A 25,525-nucleotide genomic window follows, 5' to 3' on the forward strand; every position below is an offset into this window, starting at 1 on the left:
TATCAGTCATGTATTCCTCTTTCTGAGCAGTTGGCTTTGTCACATGCTAATGTCTTCTACATAGACCCAGCACTGGTAGGGTAAGGCACACGCCTAGAAAAGAAAATTCCCAGAATGTCTTTACATGCTTGGACCTGTCCAGTCAGAGCTACCAACTGGACAAAGCAGACAGAACCGGGGGTAATGTGATGCTAAAATCTGGGAAAGTTTTGTCTGAAGCTGTGGCCCACCATGATTATTAGTTTAGTCCATGCTTTGTTTCTAAGCATCTGTTTTCTAGGCAGAGGTTTTGTGCAAAGGAGATCCATAGGCTGAACAAATTGTGGATGAAAAGCACCCAAGAAGGGGTGTGAGCCGTAATGTCCTTTCCTGCTGCAGGAAGAGGTATTTGACCACTGTTTGTTTGACCAGTTATATTTAGGAACCAAGATCCACTTGGTGACAGGAATTACAGATTCAGAAAGTGGCATAATCAGTTTGCCTGCTGGCATGCCTGTGTTGTTCTAGATACAGCCTCTCCTGCCTCTCTCCCTCAACATTGTCCCTGGTTGTATTTGTTTCCTGCTACCCAAGTTCTTAATATATAAAAATCACATGTAGAAGTTCTTTTACATTCTTAAATTTCTACATGCCCTGCATGAAGTCTTCTTTTTTTTCCCCCCTTTTCTCAAAATGGTGGCTTTTCCCATTTGCTTAACATCACACTTTCAATTGTAACCACAGTTGGATGCAAGTTCATTTGCACTTTGATTATGACACTTCCCCAATGCTGAGTCTCTGAATGCAAAGGTATTTTTTTTCTTGGGCACCAGTAATGCTGATGAGGTCAACAGAGCTTTGGGAATAGTTTTTATTACTTAAAAGCTCTTCCAGAACTAGCTGATTGGAGCACAAAGTATTGCTTTATATTGCAAAAACTGTGGCTACCTAACTTAAACCAGTTGAAAGGCAGAAAATAAGTCATCAGCATGTTGCAGTGGGGTTTATAATGGCCCTGTGCAAAGCTTATCTTAGTAAAAGGAAAACGTCTTCCTACAAACTAAACTGTTTAGGCAGCAGAGGCTTTGGAACATCATCTTTATAGCAGTCCCTAAATTAGCTTGAGTTGTTTGTTCTATAAAGGACAACAAACGCAACAAACTTTTAAGCAAACAGCAGGGCAAACTTTTCCAGTGGCAAAGGGGATTTGGAGGCAGTGTGCACCACTAGTGAAGTACAAAGCGTTTGGTTAAAAGGAGACCAGTTCCCAAAGCATGCATCTTGGTACAAGCACAGATACAGCTAGATCAGCATAAAGATCACACAGGGATCTAGGGATCACACAGGGATCTAGAGATCACACAGGGTTAGTCTGCCACTCTGGAGAGAGCACCACCAATACCTGCTGATACAAAACCAGACCTGTGGGAGACTAGAGAATGTTTCTCTCAATGCTGAACTGTCAAGCATTCCTACCATTACTTCTGAAGGTGTGTTCTTTGTACCTCCTGTTGGAGTGAACAGTGGCATTGTGAGAATTTTTGTACCAGTACACCCACACAGAGAAAAAATACTGAATGCTTCAATGCCCTCAGATCACTTTACCCAGGCAGATCTTTGCTGTGCAGCTGTCATAGATGTTGAGCCCTTGACCATCCCTCACCTCTTCTGACCAGAAACATGTTTTTGAAAAGATGGCTTACAGTGCTTTGGTTCATGTCACAGTGATCTAAGAGCACACATTGGATCAGCCCAGTTTTGTCTGTGTTGATTGAAGAGTGAAGAGTGATTGAATTGAAGAGTGCAACAAAAGGCTCTCCAAGGGCTCACAGCTATTGAGACTAGAGATGGCAAGTCTAATATAAATCCTCCAAAATACGCTGTAGCTATTGAGAACTCAGTGCCAGCAGCTTCACTCTAAAGATCTGCCCCTGTAAAACTTACTAACTCAAACATAGCTGAAGAACATTAAAACTGAGTTACAGCTCACTAGATTTACCCCTTACTTGGACTTTTTTTCTGTGCAGCTGTCTGAAGTTCACAGCAGTATTTCATTATTAGTCTGCAGGTTATTTCCAAGCAGAGGAATTTTGTAATCAGATAAAACAACCTCAAGAGCACCATACAACCACAGAAATTCTGAGAAATATTTACTTTGAAGAAGAGCAACATGCAGATAACATTTAAGTACATCTCATTATCCTATGAATCTACATAGTGATGAAAAAGATCAGTTGATTTTCAAATGTTAATGCCCTACTTACTGTTCATACACTGCTGTAGAAAGATGATCCGTGGTCTTTTCAAGGACAGTCACACTCCTATGACAGAACAGAGGTATTTAATGAAACAATGCACGCAAAAGCCCAAAATGTGTTCAACCTTTATGGTACAGATCTTGCAATGAGGGCAGGTTTTGAATCTATTTCAGCCACAGTTGAGTCCAGGTTTAACCTAATGAGTCTGGGTCCCAAGAGGCCCAGGTAGGTCAGTCCAATCTCCCTGCACAGGTAGGCCAGTCACTCATTAGCAGTGTCCTTTCAAAATGCAGATGCTTAAAACTGTTTTTTTAAATGGCTCTTAAAATGACATAATATTGGGAGAAGTTCAGAGGAGAGAAACAAGACTGGTTACAAGAATGGAAGAGTTTCCACGCACAAAACGACTGAGGTAGGACTCCTAAATCTGAAGAAAATGTGCATGAAAGTTCAGGAGTCTATGAATCTACAGGTCACATGTTGGAGAGGGAAGAAGGTCTCTCTGACTCTCCCAGCACCAGAGATACAGGATGTCAAGGGAGGTCAGTGGGAGAAGGAGGTTCAAAGTAAACACGAGATATTTGATTGTATCTGTTGGTAGCACACCTGGGAATTGCCTTGGTAGATGCCAAAATCTAACAAAGTTCTCAAAGATCACAAAAGAAAGAGCCACCAAAGCTACTAAACAGAGACTCTATGTTGTGTTTCTGCTCAACCAGGATATTCCTATTGCATAAGCAAAATTCTTTCATCTGCAATGCCACTCATTGTTACTACAGTTTTCACTAGACCAGATGTTTCCCACTCCTTCCATTAAGGTTGTCATGATGCATTTGGATTGCTCAAAATTACAGGAAAATGTATTAAAATTAATGCATAAATTAAACTCTATTCTATGAACACACTAGGAAAGAAAATAGACACTTCAAACTTTTAGTCTAACATGCCGATTCACTGATTCATCACTTAATTCATGATGTTTCCAACTCCCAGTTCTCTTATTCATAATTCTCAACTCACACAGCAATGAACAAAATAGTTACCTAGTAGACAGTGAGAGTGCTCATTTTTCCTCCCCCATCACTTTGTGGGTGTCCCCTGTTTCACACCTGGAGGCAAAAGAGACTCAGCAGTCTGCCTGCTGTTGGATCCACTTCAAAAGATTTTTGGGTAAGCCAATGTATTCATAACTTCCAGTTTGGAAGCTTGATCTACACCATTTCCATAAGTCAGTGGATTCTGAGGGAACAGTCACACAATCAATACGCCAGGATTATGGCTGCAGGAGAGACCAAGCTGCAGGTGATGGCAGCTGCATAATGACCTCCTCCCCTCCCCATCAATCACATCCTGCCTATGTGTTGTTGTGGCTTTGAGTGGTGCTTCCAGCATTTGGCAGGGCCTGGTGTCCACTCTGTGGCAGTCAAAACCCAAGCAGGAGCTGTGTGAGTGTTTGCAAGGGATCCCTTTTATTTCCAGACTAATCCTGCAGAGACCAGACAGGCACAACCCTGTTTGAGTTAGGCTGCAGGTGACTTATGGAAAAGGCTGAGCCCAGCGTGGATCTCCTCATAGGGGACACTCATTTCTCCCTTATTCATCCAGCTATCATGCCAGCTCCAATATACAATTCCTCTCCTTCCATCAACACTTACAGTATATTTTAGAACTTCCTCTTTCATATCAGGGATATTAATTCTGGTTTTCCCACCTCCTCTGATCTGGTTGTCTTCCGTTGTCTTCCTCTGTTGTGCCATCACTCAAATTCAGAAGTTAGCACCAGCAGCCACAGCCTATTTCTCAGGAAAAACAAGGACAAATATGAGAGCAATAAGCTGAGAAAATGGCATAGCAGGAAGGAAAGTGCCCAGCAGCAGAAAGGGGTGGGGGGCCAGGTGTGTCACTGATTTGGCAGTGTTTATTGATTAGCTTCAGTTCAAACCAATTATCACTGGTAGTACCAGTCACTAGAAAAGTCAGTGCTCAGTCACATTCTCTCATTTTGGTGTACAAATCAGGTGCTGCTCTTGCTTGCAAAGGGTCACAGCTTGGTGATAACCCAGCAGCACAGGCACCAGGGCTTGTCAAGCTTTTTACCTGTAAGAGCAATTCTCTAATGCCCTGGTATCTACTACTGGCTTTCTTTTAGTTTTTGCTGTGTTTTATCCAATTGCATGGTGAAATGCGTGTTGTTGTATGTCCGTTTTGTAACTAGTACACAGTAAGAGCTGGCAGTTATTCCTTGTAGAATGAACTATTTATGACCTCAAAATAAAATGCAGCCTAAAGGTTCACTAGGAGGGGAAGGTAACAGGGGCCTTGACAGTGTGGGTGTAGGATGATCTGGGAGGCCCCAGGCTACAAATAGCTCACCAGTAGTTAATAAGTGGTTGTCAAAGTGTGCAACATTAGGAGGCAGGTAAGAAAAATTCTAGATATAACACAGGAGACCAAACAGTGAGTACCCAACACATGGAAAATGCATCAGGTAGCAAATTAGGATCTACTGTGTAGCTGAACTAATAAAAAAAGAACAAGATGTGGAGTGTACAAGAAGTCTGTAAAAATGACCTCTGATGTATCATAGGGTGACAAGGAAGACATTTTCTGTTGTGCTTATCCCAGTGAAGAGGAAGATAAACTCTCCCCACCTATGTCAGACTCTGCTTGGTGGAGGACCTGGGACATTGGTGACTTGCTGTTATACACGCCCCTACCCAGACTGAAGACATCACAGGGGCAGTGTAGAGGTGCATAAAAACGCAGAGAAAGTGGAATATGCTATAAAGTTTATGTGTACCAGTTTTACCTAATATAATTTGGACTATAAATGTTAGTATCATTGTAATAATGATACAAGAATATAACTCCATCCTAGTTATTTCAGCTACTAATAATTCTCTTATCTTTAATAAGACTAACAATATGTTCTTCCCACGTCTGTGTGTAAGATGTGTTTCCTTTTGATCACAGCAAGATTTGGAATGTGACAAGTTGATAGCTGTCGGGGCAACCTGCCCCACAGCTTGGGTGTAACAAGTTGGTAACAAATGAAGTGTGCTTCAGGAGTGACTTTTGTTTGTATTTAGCATCTCTGAGCTGCTGGACTGTGAGAGCAGTGGAAGCAGAGGTTTGGTTATGGTATTTCCTCCCCAGTGCATACCTGAGCTGTGATGGTTGCATTGACCCAAGTTCAGCCCACTCAGAAAAGACCCTCAGCTGAAGAATCTGAATTCTGTAACTCTTCTCAGGTTCAGAGCTCCTCCCTGTCTGAAGTTGCCAATCTGTCCTAATACACCCTATGTACCTGAAGTGCAATCACAGCACTCCCTGCTTCTCCAGTCAGGTTTCACCCGTGTTTCATGTGACAGCCAATGCTTGGGCTGGTGAGAGGCTGCAGTCCTAGAGGCCATCCTCATTTTGTCCTTAGGCTTTTGTGAGCATCTTGGTGTGAGTGGGCTGGTGGTGCCAAGGGCTGCTGACATCCCTGGTCTCTGTTCCCAGCCATCACTCAGCTTCAATATACCCCTCTATAAACTATAAATAAAAATACTTCCTGTCTCTTGGCAAAGGTCATTCAGCTTGATGTGTGTTAATAAAATGACTTGAAATATTTAGCTGAGAGAAGCACTCCTTAAAAATGGGACATAGGTAGGGTTCATTAAGGGCAAATTGGTGCCTTAATGGTTTCTGACAAGTTAAAGCAAATTCTAGGGATTCTTTTTCCTGGCACTAGTGGTGTTCTCTGGAAATCATCACCTTCTCCAATTCATTAGGTAGCCAGTTGTTGCAACAGAAGGAAAACCAAAGGAAAACAGTTAAAATTAGCCTGGTTTTTTTTTTCATTTAAATAAACATATGTTTTTCTCCTTAGCACTGAAAAAGACACTGTTATTAGCATGGCTCAGAAATGCATTTTTTAACTTTTACAATGAAGATGCAGCAACTGGTGTCTACAGTGCTACTGTGCAGAAGTAATTGATCAAAATAAAGAACACAACACACAAGTGCAATCAGACACTTTATTTTGAATTCTTATTACACTGTATTTATAAAATGTCTGGAATAAAAAGCAGGTTTATATGCAAGAGCACAAAATGGATAATTTTATTAGAAGATGTAGACTTTGGTAAGACTGCTTAATTGCCTAACAGAGATTGTCACCTTGCACTGACAGCACATTGTTCAGTCTCTGCTATCCCACAGGACTTACATGGGAGACTTTGACATTGCAAAGTTTCTAATGTGGTCACATAAGCTGTTTGAGGGTGTGTCCATGCCTGAAGTGAAAGCCCCCAGAAGTCTGGTTTTCCTGGATGCTGGGGTACCCCTAGAGTATATGAGGTGGTATGAATTTTTGCTTTGTTCCCCACACTTGAGTAAAAAAAGCAGCTGCATTTTTCCTCTCCCAAGCCTTCACAGCTGGTTGCAGGTCTTGCAGGAGGTACTGTGGGCAATATGGGCAACAAGAGGAGAAAAAGGGAAAGCATCTGCCTTGTTTTTCACTGAGACCACCAAATGACATGGCCATCCAGTAAAGCCCCAGGATTTAAAGAGCAAGAGGTAGCTCTTAACTTTAGAAGCTCAACTGGCTCCCCTGTGCTGTTAATACCTGATCTGTTCTTACACACTGGGGCCAGAGGGGAGGAGTTGCTGTGGCTTGTGCAAGTTTCTGACTCTCAGGATACATCTTTATTCCTTTCCCAGATGAGTTTCTGTCCCTCAGTATTCCTGGGCTTACTCATGGAACAGGTTTTCATTCTGCTTTAGCCATGATTCTTGGGAACTTTCAGACACAGTTTAATCTAAACTCATACCCATATTTTTAGTCTAAAGTCACACTCAGCTCCAGTGCAGGATATTGGCTAGGCTTGTGGGACTGGAGTGGCAGGAGAAGACCCTCAGGCTGCCTGCTCCACTCCTCTGTCCCTCACCCTATTTGCCAGGCTGGACTGCTCTGGGACAGCCAACACTCCTGACACTCTCATGTGGGAGATAGGTCTATAGGGGCTCAGGAGAGAAAAAAAGGCAGAGAAGGGTGAGAGAACATATCTTACACAGGAGATACGACCAGCAAGTGCTGGTTTGGTGTGACAAACTCTGAGCAGAGGCAGAAAAATTCCGGATTTTCACCTAGCAAAGTAGAGGAACACCATATCAACTGCATACAGGGTCTGATGAGGGTATGAAGTGAATATGTGTGAGTGTCTGCAGACATGAAAGAGTGGGACAAAAAACATAGGGAAGCTGTAAGACAAAATCAGGGGCTGACAATATTCTGGAGATAAAACATCCTGGGAGATGCTCCCAGTAAAGTGAGCTCTCCATGAACCAGAACATTATCAGTTTGTAAGATAAAGCAGACCCTTGAGCTAGACCCTATTGCAGCCTGAATGATCTACCATAATTTTGTGTAATTTATAACACACTAAGAATTTATAACACTGGGTTCTTTATTTTTTTCCTTCCCTTTTCAGTGAAATACCAGGCCTTAATTAACACTAAAGTTCAGATTACTCTGGCGAATGGAGCTTTTCAAATTCCCTTGCACCACTAATGCAAAAGACCATAAATAAAAGTGAACTACAGGAATAATATGACCTAGAAGTGCCTTTAATTACATATAGCTGATTTTAAATCATTCAGCATCCAGGTGCTTTTTTATGCTCTCCCCAGTCATACCAATTAGTTTGCTTTACCAATTTTTTTCAGCGCAAGGATAACTAAAATAACAATAAGCAGATTTATACCTCTTCATCAGCCGCCCCCTACCATGATATTTTTAAATATATCTAAATGAGAGAAGAAGGCAGCACCTTGGTTCATGGTTTCTGAATCTGGACATTCAGCTCACCATACACGTGCCTCAAAGCATCAGAGTTCAGGCTTGCAATCAGTTTTCGTAATCCTGGTCGCCATGGGGTAAATTTTACTTCCCAGGTCAATGTAGAGTTCATTGGGATTCTCCTGAATAAAAAAAAGGAAAAGTTGTAATACTGTAGTCAGTCAGCCAGTGCTCTCAATCTGACAAACAACTGGAGAAACCGAAGGTGGATAGTATAACATGTCTCAAATCTTTTATGTTTCACTCATTCTCATAAGCTTCATATAAATTACTCTCCCCATCCTCTATTCCTCTCAGAACTGACCCTGTTAAAGCCTTTTCTAGCCTTTCCTCCGGGCTAATTTTAAATTTCCAAAATGAATCCATTTTCTTCTGCCTTCCGTCACTTCTGCTCACGATCACTTTCAGAATGACCTTCTTTAGCTAATATAGCTAACATATATTTTTTCTACTTTATAATTCCATTTTTCCTCTTTATTGTGGCCTGTATCCTGGTGGTGATTCCTTAAATGGTTAAATAAGTCCAAGTGTCCAGGTCATTCCCCTGCAAACCCAATGAGATGTTGGATCTGTCTGACACTCCTACCCTGCACCACCCTGTCACAGGGGTAGCACCAGCAGATATCCCCAGTGGTCCCTTCAGATGACTTCTTCATGTCCATACAAACAAGTCAAATTATTCTTTGGAGTCCTGCTGTTGTTGGTTACACTTTTAAATTATGTATGACTCTTGATAATTCATATATAAAACAACAGTATTCTGCACTGTTCTTGATTTTAAATTTTTTTGCTACAATTAAAATGCATGGAAAACCTCAGGTATTGGGTTTCTGTGTTTTCCCAGTGCTTTCACAAGGTTCTGTGTGCAGATTTTGAAGGCTGATATTTATTGATTGATTGATTGTGTTTGGTGGATGCTGGGATAACTGCTGTTCCAAAGGAACCAATGGACAAAGCAGTGTCGTGGGGAGCTATTTACGAAAATGAATGATTTTTTTTCCTCAGCACTAAATAAGAAGGTTCTAAGCTCACTGTTCTTATTTCATAAGACTACAGTGTCCTGAAAGCAACTGAGCAAAGTGAGAGCAAAGAAAGCCTATGCTACAGTCACTGTTTCAAATTCTCATCTGGTAGGATTTGGTTCTCAGGTGCCATGTCCTATGCCAGGGTCAGGACAGAAATATCTGCCCAGGCTCAGCACAAGCTGCCATGAGACAAGAAACCTTAATTAGCTCTAAATGAGCTAGCCTGGAATCCTCCCACCTGAGTATTTGTGCAAGTCTGCCCCTGGTAAAGTGAGGTATTCCAGCTCCTTAGAAGTTAGCTTAGGTATCTCTACATGGCACTGCGTTGCATTTTGCATATACAGACAGAGGTACCTTCGGGCATGTACCCACTTTTAGGAAAAAAAAAGCAGAAAAGGATCAGATTTTTGATGTGAGTGTGTGCAGACTGCTTCTAGCAAGGGTTTTCCCTCTTTTTATCTTTGTTATTAATGAGAGAGATTCTGCTCCCCATAGCTGGTTGGCTTGCATCCACCAGATGCCCACTGAAATGGAATCATGATAAACCAATGACTTCTTTTATCTGAAAAGAAAGTGAAGAAGTTACTATACAAGTCTGCTATGCAGACTACACTTCTTGAGCAGTTGGGGGGCCAGATTCTTTAAGGATGAAGGTTTTGGGGCAACAATTTCACAGTGTTCTGGTGAGAGAGGATAGAACAACCATCTTTGTTGTACAGTGCTATCATCTCAGCACATATATATATGTGTGTGTGTGTGTCCACATGGCAGGAAAACAAACTTTGGGAAACCAAACCTGCCCTTTCCTGTCTCTCTACTGTCCTGTTTCTAAAACAAGTTGCTTCTCACTAAAAATGCTAATAACTAGCTTAGCTTTGACATATAGAAACATCCCAAATTACTTACCTGCTAGTGTGAAAGTATGCTTGGCTATAACCCTTTTACCACTATCCATCACTGCCTGGTTAATTCTCATTTGTCATGCAAAGACTATGCCCTGTGTAAGGATTGCTGCTGCCAAAGGCTTTTCTATAACTCATGCTCCTCATCTGTCTGAGGCTAATAGCTAAATATCAATATCTTTATCTATATATAGACTTTATGAATGGTCAAGACTGAAGCCCCCAGGCCACTACATTACCAGAATAATGTCCCACATGACCAGTTTTGTGGAGTCACTCAAGTGATAAAGAAATGTTACCTGAGAAGTACACAGAGGCTCAAAACCTTATCCCCACATAGAACTGTAAAAGCTCCATCCCATATGTAACAGTCCCTGCTAAATAGGGAAGTGTTGGAAGGGTGGGAAAAGCCTAGAATTAATTCTCTTTGCAAATGGAATAAGCCACCCTGATCTGATTTTTCTGGGAGACAACTCAGTGATGAATGATTCTGCATAATATGCTGAGCCATCACCACACTGGAGCCATTTATCATTTTGAATGCAAGGAAGACAAATGTGATTTTTATTTAAATAAACTACAACTGCCCCTTGCTCTGTCCTCTGTGTGTATCACCTGCATCCTACATTCACCTCAGAGAAGTTAAATCTTAAAATGACTAAGCTGATCCATTGCCATTCTCAGTGCTGCCAAGGGCATTACTGAAAAGGGGAAAACATGGTGACTCTAAGGAAAATGACGTGTGTTCTGAGTCATTTTTCTCCTCTCTCTCTTGTGCCTTTGATGCACCTGATAATTTCTGCATCCTTGAAGGTGAGGGCAGTCCACAGCAGCTTTTGGATCAAAAAGGATGCAGAACAACAGGGGAGGCTGGCACAGATGGGCAGCAATGAGGGCGATTGCCACAACTTGTGTAACTCTTGTAGACCATGCTGAGTCATGCTCAGCAGCACCTGTGACATACTATGTGCACAAAGCAAACACAGTATGTTGCCCTTTCACGGTTATTTTTCTATCAGCTCCACTCTGGAGACTGGTTTTGATCTTTTTATCCCTGTCCCAGGTGCAGTCAGGCTCAGACCTCCCCTGCTGGCTGCAGAGGATGCTGACAATTTATGCAGCTGCTGAAGCACAGGCAATTTTTCAAACTCCTTTTACACACACCTGGGGACCATCAGCTCAGGTAATAACAGATACTAAGCCCAGATAGATAGATGCCCAGGACTAAGCAATAGACTCAAGATTTTCCAAGTTTCTCCATTATCTACCCTTGGCTAATGCTACGCTCATCACACTGAACTCAAACGGAGAGCTGATTTGCAACTTGCTTAGCGTAGAGGTATCATGGTGTCAGTGTAAGGTGTGACTCTGAGAATAATGAAGGTGGCTTTCCTTTTCCTCAGCTCTGGGAGCGCCCTGTGTGCCAGGGCAGCCCTGTGCAGTGGAGCTACTGGGGGGAGCTGTGTGCTCACACACAGGCTGCAGCTATGCCAGCAGGCTCTGCAAACAACACACATTTTGTGTCTTGACACGAGCTTGAAAAGATCATCTGAGGTACCTGAACGTCTTGTATAATCATGATTAACACGAGCGGAGAAAAGCCCTTTCCGAAAAGCAGCGCAGGACTTGATTTGCACATGCTGAGTGAGCGGCAGTAAACACTTCAGTGTAGGATAAATCTTCCTCTGTGTGGTAGTGGCTTGTAGGTGCTATTGTCAAGTGCTAAAAATAATGTAATACAGTGAAAAAGTAAACTTGGGCTGCACTAGCAACTACCCACAAGCACTACCGACTCCAACCCTGGCACTGAACAGATGAAATGCTCTCACAATCTCTCTGGATAGCCCGACTTCTACTGACTATTGAGACCTACAGCTCCCCTGTGTATTGGATTTCAAAGTACAGAGAGAGTGTTTGAATTAAATTACTCAGCACAGCATTAGTTAAGTGTCTCTTGTGAGCTTCCTACTGTGAGCAAGCAGGGGACAAACTCCCAGCTGGTTGTGCTTTCTTCCCTACCCGAACTGCTTTTTTATTGTTCTCAGCACTCCAGGTCCCTCCAGGCGGAGCGTGACGTTCTCCAGGGTTTGTTTCAGAGGATTGGTGAATTCCACAATCACAGACGTTTCTTTACCAGCTACCAGTTCACCTTTGGTCTGCAAGACAAGGAAAGGACAATGCACCAGAAACTGATAATAACATGTACACAGTACTGGCAAGGCAGAAAAATAGAGCACACAACGAAACAGCACAAGGCAAAGAAAGTCCAGTGAGAAGAAAATTGCTGGATGGTACATTTTTCCACCCATTGTAATTTTCCCTAAAACCACATGGCAGATCAAGAGGCAGGCCCTCATTTCCATGGAAAACCAGAAATCTGCATGTACAGTTCTGGAGCTGAGGGCCCAACTGAGAGTGAGTTCAGCTGATGGGGCCTCTCTCCCGGACTCTGCCCCCTCCTCAGGCTCCCCACCAGAGCTGAAGGGATCTGCTCAGCACATAAGCTCCAGAAGAGAAGGGCAGGTCTTACTACCCTAAATTAGAAACACCAGGCTATGTGGTTGCACCCTTGATTGTGGAATTGCATTTTATGGAAATGATTTGCTCTGGCTCACCCCTGGAAAGTGTATGGTTTATCGCAAGTCTGTACCCTCCCTGCAGTGTCGTGTATCTGTAACTATTGGCTGAAGAATCTTACCGCACCCACTTTGAACCTCCCTGTTAAGAGTGCAAACGGAGAGGGCTCGCCCTCTTTGCCCATCTTGGCCCGGGCGGTCTCCGGAGGCTCCCCTTCCCTCTCTCCCCTTCCCTCTCTCCCCTTCCCTCTCTTCCCTTCCCTCTCTCCCCTTCCCTTCCCCCTCTCCCTCAGTGACCATGCTGCCTTCCTGGGGTAAGACTGAATAAACCCTCATCTCATCAGCACCTCAGCAGCCATCTGGAGTCTCTTCACCTGCCAGCATGTGAACACCCACGACCCTAGAGCCCGGGGGGCTCCTGGGGAACCTTCCCCGGGGACCCCCCTTAAATCTAAATCACAACGCTCGATATTGTCATGTCCCTCTTCCCCTTGCTTTTGCATTCTCTTCTTGTGCTCTGAAGGATTTGTAGCCTTACGCATGTGCTCTGTGGAGGTCTGAAGGCCAGTTTTCCTCCAAACCCCATGTAAGCAAAAGAGCAGTACATTTTGCACTGGAAAATAGTAAACCTCCAAACAAATGTGTTTTTAAACAATGGCTACATGCATGGGAATTTGGGGTTCTTTACCCCCTGGAAATTTGGCATCTCTCAGAGAATATGTGTAGTGGTTTTCCTCGGGCAAGGTTTCTCAACTTATGGCTGGCCAATCTTCCAGCCCATGGTTCAACAACTCATTTAAAGGGCCTTGAGAAAGGTAACTCAGAAAAACAAGTATCTTGTCAATAAATTTAAAGAGGTGTTTAAGGGAGGTATGGCATTTGCAAAAAGCTGCATAGACTCTGGTCTAAGGGTGTGCCAAAAACCAATAAAATGACTGGAGTAAAGGAGGAGATACAGCTAAGCTCTCAACATCATTTGGCCACCTGAATGTACAAAAGGACATCAATGACATTTTCATAAGTCTTGTCTCACTTAGAGATCTCTAATCTCTTTATTTCCACTGACCATTTAAGATCACTGGATGTGATTCAAAATCATCCTGAAGTCCTACACTTGCAGCTGAGACCATGATATGTATTTGCTGGTCTTATTTTTGTAACCTGATCTCAAGGTTAGAATATGGTCCAATTTCCTGAGCTGTTGAGTCTGACATCTCAGACTCAATCTCCTTAGGCCAACAGAGAAAGATCAAAGGTGCATCTGAAGATACATCATGGGAGATACATTTTTTCATTCTTCTCTCTCACTCTCACATTAAGATATTTGGTCTGCCAGTCACATTCACTGAACAAACTTGACAAGAAAACCGAACAGATAAACTATTTCAATTTTTTAAAAAAGCAATAAATCAAAATTTCCTCTATCAATACATGCTAATACACATGCACACACACACACACACCACACACCTCTCTTAGAAAATCCAGCTTTTAAAATTTTAGTGTATTTTCATTCATCACAAAGAAACAGAAAAGAGAGGAACTTAGTTTTACTTGAAAACATGAGTTTTAGACAACAGCCTATTCTATATGCTAAAAATCATTTCTTCAGAACAGCAAGGAGGATCAACTATTTTGAAGTTGAAAATCTGAGATGACGCAGAAGATATTCTGTTTAAGCACTGAAAGAATTCTTTACTTTTAAAATTTGGTTATTGAAGACAGGTATTTGAAGTATAGTTTACTTGTGTTGTTTACCTCCTCTCCGGCATGCTCAGCAAACAAAAAATATTTTGCTTGAAAATACAATTATCTGATCAGAACATCACAGTATTTCTAAAGACCAAGAAACTGAGTAGATTTTTGGCAAACTTTGCTGTTGTCTTGATCCACATTTTTTAAATTTTTTTTTCTGCATAAAGCTGCAGTTGCTACATAAATTATTATATGGAAACCTGTGCATTGATTCAAATAAATATATAGAGGGGAAAAGTTGTATGAACTGAGATTTCTTTCAAGGTCCTGAATTTTACAGAGCTGTATTCAAAGTTTCCTGAACATGTGTTCTGATTTTTTTTTTCTAGGAAAAAAAGCAGATCCAAATTCCATCATTCAAAGCAGATGAAAGCTTGGTGGTTTTGATAGCTATGCAAATTATTTGGATGCTTTGTTATGAATTGAGAAGTTTAAATCCCAGTTAAAGTGGCTTGTTAAATTAATCCCAGTCAAGTTAAAATGGCTTGTCTTTGCCGGACAACATAGGCTCCTTGTAGTGTCACAAGCATATCTCTTCTCCATTTTCACAGGTACCACACTACTGTCTGCAGAAAAGCTTCAACTTTCAGGGAACACCAGTGACAGTACACTCAGAGAGGTAGCAAAGCACTGAAATCCCAGGACATCGTTCTGAATCAGTGCTGCCCATTCAAGTTTGGAGAAGCTTTCCACAGTACCTGCAGAAGCTCTCCAGCAAAATCACTTCAATAGTAGTGTTCTTCACTCTTCAGCAAGAGGCCCCTGTGCTATATTGCTTTAAATATAATAGACTCCTGAAGTACTTAAAGATCTTGAGTGACTTGATTGAGTAATCTCTCTTACCCTTCAAATTTCTTCGGCTTTCTCAGATCTTTTCCCCTCTTTCCTCCACTGAGATAATTTCAGCTCCTGGCTACCAGTGCTGCTGTCAGCCTCTCTCTCCAATGCAGGGACACTTAATGCACTCCATGATGCACTGACACACCCTCACACACTCCAGCCAGCCACTGCCCTGTAAGGTCCATGTTAGATGCTCTAATGTGCATAAACACACACACTCCTCCGTCCCACAAGTCAATGCAACACCTTCATAGAGAACACATCCCTTCCACACAACCTGGAGCTACCTTGATCCGCAGGGTGGGAATTTCCAGCATCACCGCCTTCTGCATGGCCAGAATCTTCCCCGTTTCATTGATCCGTGCAGTCACAAAGAAATGGAAGGAGGCTTGCTCCAGCAGGTCACTCATGTACTCGCTCGACTTGATCACAATGTCAAAGGAGCTGGCTGAGGGAAGACACAGCAAAGAAAAAAGGCATCTGAAGCAATCTAATCACTAACTGCTCCTCCCATCATGGCCAATGCCAATTACACGAGTGCCTTGAAAAAAAGGTGGCTTATGATCCCTTTGCTTATTTTTTTTCTAACTTAATTTCTTTACTACACCATTTCTGCTCTAATTTTTCCCTCTTTCCATTTAGGCTGTGAGCTTCCAGAGGCAAGGACTGGGTTTGTGCACAGTTCCTGCCCAGTACCTTCAGGTACCAGGTCACTGAAGATTTCTAGGTGCTACCACAAAATAAATGAGAAGAAAGGCTGGAAATGCATATCTACCAGGCACAAAGGTCCAAAACAGCTTTTGAGTGCCATTCCTGTAAATGTTTGCTCCTAAAATTTACTCCTGTTCTTTCTTTGCCTCTCTTCTTGCAACAGGGATGCCACCAGAGCAGCAACTAGGGGATGTGAGCCCATGCAGGTTACATGGGAGATCACCTGCTCTCCAGGACATGGCTGGATATCTGCCTTTGCTCTACACTTGACTTGCCTGCAAAATTTAGCAAGAAGGTCTTCCTGTCACCAGCATGCCCTCCAGAGAACTTTCACATGCTCCCTAACAATAATTATTGGAAGAAACGGGTCCCTGCAGGCTAGACAGTTGAGAAGCAGGGAATCATTAATTTTAACTCTATTGAACAGCAATTCTCAGGCCAACAATGGTGTGAGAATGTGATGCAGAGAATCAGACCTGCTAACTAACTGACCAGGCAAAATATATAAACCTGGAGCTCTTCTCTCTATAAACATTCATTATAACCCTAGTAAACACATCAAGATCTCCCATCTGTTACCTGTGATGATTACTGTTATCTGTTATTTGTATTGTATTTATGGCACATGTTGTAAACACTGGGATAATTGAACTTGGGTAAATGACATTCACCCCTTTCCGCTCTTTTAATCTGCTCACATCAAAACCAGTTCCTTGATTTGGTTTCAAAGCTATTCCCTTGGTGGCCACCTGACCTGGATTTACTAGGCCAGCCTTAAATTTACTTGATGTGCTCCTGCTCCCTCCTTCTCACTCTTCATCTTGTGTAAAAGAATTTCCCATAATACCCTTAATTGTAAATTATAAATCAGGCAAGGTATTTCTCATCTGAGAAGTAAATAAGTAAATAGATTAGTTACAAACCAGGTGAAATTTACTTTACAATGGAAGAAAAGAAAAGAAAACCTTTCCTGTTTAAATTTAATCACTGCAGGAAAAAACAGAAGGATAGACTTCCATTGCCTTAGCACTGGTTGTGCTGGTAAGTTGTCAGTACCACTTTTTGCATCTGGGAAAGCCAAGGGAGACACGACACTGAGTTGCCTTATAGTTTTTTTTAAAATAGAGAAAACTAAATATAACTCGGTAGATGTGAGAGCACCTTTGAAGGCACTGGAAGGTTTAAGCTATTCAAATCCTCAAAGATGTTTTCAACCCACACAATTCCTTTAATCATTATTCCAAAATTATTCATTCGTTTTCTGTTTGAAAACTTAGTTTGCCTCATGCTTTCAGTATTTTGGATTGGAAGAATGCCTTTAATACATCTGTTTAGCATTGTAATTTTTTGTTACATACACACACACACACACACACACATATATATAAACACACAATTCTTGCCCTAAACAAAGTCTACAAATCCTGCTTGGGTGCCTCGGAAGGTATCCTCCCTTTACATTCCTGACAGATTTTTCTCATGCACTTGCAGATAATCACACTACCTTCCTTCACACTGCCCACCCGCTCAGGCACTATTCCTGATTCCACATGTAATCTTTCCAAGGAAAAGGTGAAAGAATTCATGCTCAAATTTGATATATCACCTTCAGAAATGGTGTAATTTGTGAGGAGTTTTTGTCCCACTGCAGAACAGAGTGCCCCACAGGTTGATGACTGCAGCTCAGATATAAGCAAATTCTCTCCATGAAAAGTGGGAATAACTTTAAAAATGTCTCACTGGCAAGAAGCAGCGATGGGGACATACTGTTGGTACACATACACAAAAATCCATGTTCTGTTCTTTCAGGTGCTTCTCCCCAGTCTGCATTCACTCAACATAGCTCAATTCAGAGTTTCCAGCACTATTTCAAGAAGCTTTTTTCTTAACATTTACTTAACTTAGAAAAAATGAATTATGATGCTCAGTGATGTTTAAACATCTGTTCATTTAATTTCTTGCAGAGAGGAGCCAGGTGATCCTTGAAGCACTGCAGAAGCTGTATTTTAGGTAGTAATACCCTACATAGACCTTCGATACAAGAGCAGACACAAACAAGTCCTGGAACCATATCAGAAAATGTAGCAGGCATCTCTACAAGATGACTGCATTTTCCCTCATCAAACTTTACAGACTTTAGACCAAGACTATTGGAACTAATTTTTTTTACTGTACCTATTCAAGTCTTCAGAAGTTTTTCAGTATTTCAGATCAGACATTTAGTAACTGATGTAAGTCACTATAAATCCTCACTCTGTGTTTTGACAGCATGTATCGGAACAACCCAATGCCCATTTCCAGGCCCCCTGCAAATGATCCACAGAATTAGAAAGAATCAGCAAGCATCTCTCAGGGCTTTGTTACAGGTTGGAGGTAGAAGCTTTATTAGCCTTCAACAGTAGGTCCTTATCAGTGGACTTCTACTTTTTGCAGAATAATCAGCTCCAAATAGAATGTGCAGTTTCAGATGATGTTCAAAGTGAGGAAGAAAGAAGAGCATTTTTTTGTGGCCTGATAGGAACTGTGGTTCCATGGAGGCTTCTCACTGAGACAAAACTCATCCTCTTTGAGGAAAGAGGGCGCACAGTGTCTCTTGAGCTGGGATGAGGTAGACAAGACAGAAAGCTCAGAGGCCAGCCAGGACTGATATGATCCAGCAGTAGAACTAGTTCAGGAGGCCCATCCTTTGGGCTGCCAAAGTCCTGCCACTCCTGCTGTGCTCAGAAAGATTGATTTGCCCAATAGCAGTGTCTAGAAGGCAAAGTCATGGCTGCTGACTGTCAGCAGGGAACTCAAGAGAAGGATCCTCTACTTCATCTCTGTAAGAGCACATTGTCATCACTTCTGGTGAGCTGGAAGCACTGACCAAGGACACAGGCCTGTCAGCAGAACAAGTGATTGGCAGTGACTTGTTGCTAGAGCCTGCTAGGTAGCCCTTGGAAGTACAGCAGGTCCTAAACTCCCGCTGCAACGACTGACAGGAAATAGATTATGTCCAAGTTTAAAAAGGAGAACATCCCTCTTCCCTACTTTGAGCAGTACAAAATCCTGCCCACAGCCCCCTGAGCTAGTCTTCCAGAAGCTGCTTCTCTGATGAGAAGTGGGAGGCAGGAGCTCCCTACCGTATTCCAGAGGGCACTAGGAAAAATAAATGTTGCATCTGTAAAGATAACTCATCTTTGGTGTCCCTGCCCAGCTGAAAAATGTCCCTGGTCTATCATGCCACATTCTTACTACAGATAAACTTTCTAGATCACTGTAAATATGAAATCCTGAACTGCACAAGCCAGATATTCACTCGAATCTACTCAGAATTTGTCAGCTTCTACCAGGTAAGACAAAAAATAAACCTTTTTGTCTCCGTACATGACACCATGTGGAACAAGAATTTCCCCTTCCCTTGCTGAGATACTGCTAGGAAAATAAAGGAATTCACAGGAAAAACAATACCTTGCAGCTTAATACCTGTGCTCCTTTGATTTCTTTTATACTAAAGGAGAAAAAAATAACAATTCCCAATAACAATAACAAGACACGCAGCTTGGTGTAAAAGAGCATTATGCAGGAAGAAACAGCCTGAAGGAAACAGCCTCAGCTTCAAATTACTCTGGTATCCAGCCCAGGGTCAGGAGTGGATCCTTCTGACACCTAGTAGAATAACCTACCCCTAGCTACTAGAATTGGCTCTACCCATGGATGGAAACACTTGTAACATTAATAACACAGAAAAAACACCTAGCAGTTAATAACACAGCAAACAACTATGCAAGTCTTACATGAAGAGGGTTCCAGTTTTGCACTGAAAGAGTGTTTCTTGAATTCACTTTTTGTGACTCCTGTATAAAACACTATATTGCCCGAAAGGTAGGTAGTTGCAGTGTAGGAGTTGCGACTTTTGTTCCTGAAAGTTATAGTGACTTTAAAGTCATTGCCAAGGACTGCCTTTTGTGCCTGGAAGTCCATGTCAACATCTGTCTGAGGCTGGTACGTGGTATCTTGGATACTTTGCTTTTTCACGCCGTACATCACGGCAGTCTCAAGAGCCAGTCTCTCCTCGTCTGTGCCTAGGAATGAATGAAAACCAGATTTAGAAAAGAAATGGAAGCACAGCGTTAGCCCATCTACTGATCATAAGGGTGTGTAGCAGCTGAAATGAAGGGATGAGGACAGCAAACCCTCCTGGTAGAGTGCCAGCAGTGGGAGACTTCACAGCTACCAAGGGAGCTGGTGTTAAAGCCATATCAGACAAACTGATGTAGCTGAATTCTTATCAATACAGCGACACTGTTTTACTCGTGTGAACATCTGGCCTGAAAAAGAAACATCTAAACAACTGTACAGAAAGCCTTGAATTGTTTTGAATGCTTTGAGTTGCTCCATGACTAGCCTTTATTTTCACTACAACTTACTTAGTCTAAAGCATTTCAGAGTAGCAAAGTTTGTGCTTTGTTTGTGCCCTATGATCAAAGCATCTACAATGTTTCTGGGATGGAGTTACAAATAACGAATTTCAGAGGGCACTTTGGCAGCTTTTCATGAAGCTCCCTCAGTGACAGAGGTTTCCAAGTCATCATCCAGGGTCTGACTGAGATAAGTCCACATCCATGTGGTCCCAGCGCAAGTCCCAGATTACCTTCTCGGAACTTGTACTCCTCAGTAATGTCCATCATTCCATCACCTCCAACTTCCTTGGTCACAATCAGCTGCCCAACACGGGTTGTGTCAACGTTTTCTACCACTTGGGTCCCGTTTTTCTCCATTCTTGTGTAAAAAATATCACCATTCACCTATGGAATTAAATGAAAGAAGATTGAGATATATGGAAGTAGAGAGAGGAAGAGAAGTCAGCCTATCTCCCCCAAAATAATGACACATTGACTTAAGTCCCACTAATTACTCACATCGACATTTCGTGTTTAAAATTAGTCAAATGCTGAGATTCACTTTACTATTCACAGCTCCAGAATGACAGAGAGTGCTTTACAAGACTACAGAGAGGCCTTTCAAATTTGGGGAGGCACTACTATACATTTCTTGTATGAAAAAAAGCTTTAGAAATAGAGAGGAGAATGCTTAATAGCTAAAATATCTTCATTCTTTTCTGTCCTAAGCCATTTACACTTCAATTACAGAGAAATTTGTCCTGCAGTATTGCAATTCAGGGCACGTCTCCTCTGGTGATGCAAGAGGTTAAAACTCCAGACCAGGCTCTCTATTTCCTTATTGAGATATTTCCCTCTCAGATCTCTCAGTCAAATCACACATTGAGATCTCCATGACCCACAAGAGCCAAAAGGAATGTGGTGAGCAAAGAGAATGAGCAGCTAGAGCTAGTGACCCATTTACCAGTAGCTAGAGCTAGTGATCCATTCAGCATAGCTGAATTGTGGCAGGAAGAATGACCACAGCCTGAAGTTTTGGTAAAGTCAGAGCAGCTTTTTCTTATTGTTACATTACATAGAGATGAGAGAATTCTCTATCATTCATTAGAGCCCTATCAGACTTGCTGGCATGTCAAAATATAATGATGAGATTGTTCTGTGACATGAAGTAACTTCTCAATCTATAAATTGAAGTGGAACCCTATCTTCTGCCTCACTGTGGTCTCAATGACATCACACATTGCAGTAAAATTTTTCACATATGTACCTCAGCATAGACAAAAGGAGCATCAAATTGGAAGCAAACATGACCATGTTTAATGGCTTGAACTGAGGCTGGACCACATCTGTACATACCTATGGAAGAAGAGAGACAAAGTGAGAGACTAAATAAATTAAAAACATGTAAAAATCTTATATTTTCTCAGAGAAAAAGAACTCCTGGGGTTTGGCGAGGTCTTCTAATAGTTTACAGGAACTCCTGACCAAGAAGCAAAAAGCTGAATTTTGTTTTCAGCCCTGCAGATAACACAGACCCGAGTCTGGAACAACCTGGTGGTTCAGTACTTTCAATGGCACTATAACATCCACTCTAAGTCTCAAGTGTTTGAAATACAGCTGGTTTTGGTTAAACCAGATAATTTTGGGAGGACTCAGGTACACCACAGGCTGAGAAAGATCTCGCTACAAATTTGAGAAGATTATATTTTAAGGGAAATTAAGGACTGCAAAGAAACAGCAGTGCCTTCTCATTTTTTTTTCTCCTGACTAATGCCTGCTCACGTAGTTTAGTTAGGGCTGCATAAAGTAAAGGAAAATTAATTTGATCAGGCTTCTGTATAGATACTCTAAGATGTGAGAAGCCATCTTTGGCAACATGATTACATCTCCTCTGTACCAAGAAGGGCCTTTCTCATGTAGGATTTTGTGTCCTAGGGCATCATGAGCAGTATTACAACAAGGACAGATTTACTTTAGAGTTTTAGTATTTATTTGTTTAGAAACAGATCAGGAGAAGGCCCTGAGGCGAGTGTGGTTATTTGGCTCAAGAAGTTGTCACTGGCCATAGGATGCCAGGTGCCACTGGCTCAGCTATCATCAGCTCAGTGTTTGAAACAGAGATCCCAAACTTTAGAAAGTGAGCTAAGGAGGACTTCAAGCGATAATACCGTCACTGGTTTCTTGAGGTGTCCCATCAACAACCTGCCATCCTCCAAAACCAACAGGAAGGTCAGGTCTGGTCATCCAAGCTTCGTTCCAGCAATGGTAATTCCTTAGACAAGAGATGGGACCAGTATATTAAATTCTTGGAAAGAAGCACACAGACCAAAACAAATCCTGTGTATTTATGTCCTGGCATTACTTCAATAACACTGATTGCCAATTCAGGGATAAAAAAGTTTACTCTTTTAAGAGAACAGATTTTTAGGTCTGTAAGTTTGGTAACTATCTGTTAAAACCTGAAAGCCACAATCCTTCATTGTAGTTTCTTGACTCAAAGTTGAAGAAGCCTTTTTGATTCTTCTAACGTGTGTTGAGTGTAAATGTCTCAGAAAATATGTCAGTGTTTGGAGATTGTTGGGGTATAGGAAAAGCTACATAAACTAGAATCCCTTTCCAGCTCGACACCTCCACTTCAATCTGCCTGCTAAAGCAAACTTTGAATCTTCAAGCCAATGAAACACGGTCTGATTTATAATTATTCAGACTGACGCTTTGGCATCTCTTATGAAGAGATTTGGGACCAACTCCGATGTACAGTGTGTAGTTTTGTTTTCATGGCTCAAAACAAACATGTTTTGCTGGCTTCCATGTTGATTTAGAAAAAAGACCCCACATAGCCTTTCTAAAACTATCTTCACTGTGGATTCCTCATAAGTTTTTCCTCGTGTGTCATGCCAATGCATGATGTCAGAGCTCCTAAAACATACATCTTTTCATAAAACCCACCCACAACGACTGTGGGCCATCTTGCATCTTTAGGGCCCAGGGCAGTAACCCGAAAGATAAAATTCTGAGAGTATTTCCTCTAGGTGCTCAGGGTTAAAATGCTCTCACCTGGCTGGATGCTCAGGAGAATTTAAAAAACAGTACAGCACCATCACAGTCTGCCCTGGGTGTTTCAAAGATGACCAGAAAATCAACCAGATGGACAGAGGTTGTAACTTCCTGCAATACTACCAACGCACAAGGGAGAGCACAAGCAAGAAACAAAGATAATCTGGAGAGAGGGTCACACAGTAAAGCCTGCAAAGTGTTTGAATTTCATTACTGCAAAAAATAAAAGAAGGAAGGAGTAGAGAAAGGGGCAATTTTGCTTGCAAATTATACATATCCTACAGCAGATCTGAATAAAATTACATCTGTGTAGCTGCTGATATAGCCTCTAGTACATGCAATGATATTAGCAACCAAAATGGGGATTGTTAAACTCTGACCATTTCATTAATAATAGGTGAAAAACGGCTATGGAGCAGAGTCAGAAGGATCTGAAGCTTGTCTAACAAGACATTTCAAAGTGGAAATGAAAGCTTGGATCAGGATAAAACTTGTCAGTTAGGAGAGCTAATGAAGCAGCACCACAGAAAAGGAATTATTCAAGGAAAATGACGCACACTCAGAGAATTTTTGATGCTGCTGAGAGTAGTCAGTGCTGAATCATGCTCACAGAACTTTGCTGAGGGCTATCTAAGAATGGGGACACACTTCATGGAAGGTGGGCATTTGCAACTGCTATCTCAACATATGAGAAAGTCAATCCCTGCCCTGAAGCCTTCACTGGTTCACTTTGAATCGAAGTCAAATGTGTCACTGACTTTGCATTCTGTGAAAGAACATGAGGAGCAGGCAGAAGGAAAAGATGACAAAAACAAGGCTGGGAGGAGGGTAACAGTGTGGAAAATGTCAGCTCTACATCAGTTCTTTAAATAGGTAACATGGTTTATCTATAATTTTTTCTGTGTTTGTCCTAGGGATAGGATTTTTCTTTCTGGCTTCTATTGGTGTAGTGCTGGACACAACAGGATGGCAATTTCTTTAGGTCTGCTGCCATGAAAAGAACAAACACCCATAAGGATATCAAATCTGAATGGAGAGAAAGACACTGCTTGTAGAGCAGTGAGCACTAAGGAAAGGAGGATGAGGGAAACATTTGCCTTTCCAAAGGTAGCGGAAACTTCCCTATAGAAGTGAGCATAGCTGAGGAGCTGATTCTGTGGCCATAATTTGTTGAACTGATTCTATAATTCTTGTTTTCTACAGCAAGCCTGAGACATTAAAGAAAGCAAGAATGGCAATAGAGATCAATGTAGTGACCATTAAATATTTACAGAGATAATTACGGATAGACTAAACAAAGCAATGGGGAAATTAATAAAAGATGACCAGGTGGGTTTTATGCCTGGAAGACAACTCAAGAATGGTACTTCATATTGCTCATGGGACAGGCACATGCTGGAAGCAGCTGCTGCCCTTTTATGAGATAACAAGTTCAGGCATTGAGGTCGAGAGGGACTGCTAGGGTCAGGCACTGATAATATTGTTGAGAAATCAGAGCAAAGTGATCTGGAAGTAAATGGGAAAGCAGAGGTCTTGGAAGTGCTTTCTCCACAGGCCTGGACATGGATGAACTTCCATGGGGTTGGGTGACATCAAGCAAATTTCTGCTGAGACACTGACGTTGATCTGCTTGGACCTCACAGTAGCAGTGAGTCTTGATTCCTGTCCAAGAGAAATATTCTTAAAGTGTCTTTATATCATCATTAAGAAAGACAAGGAGAACAGACAGTACTGATGGCCCCAAATCCGGCCAGATTTATAAAAATAAATTTTTGCTAAGTCTGTGTAATTTTGTATATGTGTTTTGTTGTTGGTGGTGTTGTTTCCTATCCTGAGGGAGAAGACAATTTTTAATAAAAAATAAATAAATGTCAGATAACATTCAGAGGGAGCCCCACACTCAGGGATTGATTGGACTAAAAATCCTGGCTCCAAACATCCCTGAAGTATGAGAGTATTTAAGACCTGAAGACAGATCAGCTCCAGCAGTACAAGGCTAGAGTACAACAGAAATTATATATTAATAAAGAAAAAGAGCTTTGCTTCCAGTTTGCAAGAGATTATAAATAAAAGTGAGAAATGCATTTTAAAAAATCATTACAAATACCTTGAGCTTGTCCTCTTAAAAAAAGAAATAAAATAGACATTAAAAATAAAATCAGGGTTAAGACACAAGTCATTAGGAGTCAGCATGT

General features: G+C 41.7%; 1 protein-coding gene across 3 annotated transcripts in view; it reads right to left on the reverse strand.

Annotated features, from left to right (window-relative positions):
- Nucleotides 1-6,245: 6,245 nt before the first annotated feature.
- The window catches only part of F13A1 (coagulation factor XIII A chain), a 60,442-nt gene continuing 41,162 nt past the window's right edge, over nt 6,246-25,525 (reverse strand). For all 3 annotated transcript variants that reach the window (XM_063401870.1, XM_063401862.1, XM_063401876.1), the window contains exons 9-15: nt 22,442-22,545; nt 21,541-21,629; nt 20,525-20,678; nt 19,668-19,955; nt 15,468-15,628; nt 12,029-12,165; nt 6,246-8,204 (exon numbers count right to left, since the gene is read on the reverse strand). In XM_063401870.1, the coding sequence (XP_063257940.1) occupies nt 8,060-8,204; nt 12,029-12,165; nt 15,468-15,628; nt 19,668-19,955; nt 20,525-20,678; nt 21,541-21,629; nt 22,442-22,545 (1,078 nt within the window). In that variant the 3' untranslated portion in view covers nt 6,246-8,059. The remainder of the gene's footprint in view (nt 8,205-12,028; nt 12,166-15,467; nt 15,629-19,667; nt 19,956-20,524; nt 20,679-21,540; nt 21,630-22,441; nt 22,546-25,525) is intronic.

The sequence above is a fragment of the Prinia subflava genome, chromosome 1, assembly GCF_021018805.1.
Source record: "Prinia subflava isolate CZ2003 ecotype Zambia chromosome 1, Cam_Psub_1.2, whole genome shotgun sequence".
NCBI classification, from domain to species: domain Eukaryota; kingdom Metazoa; phylum Chordata; class Aves; order Passeriformes; family Cisticolidae; genus Prinia; species Prinia subflava.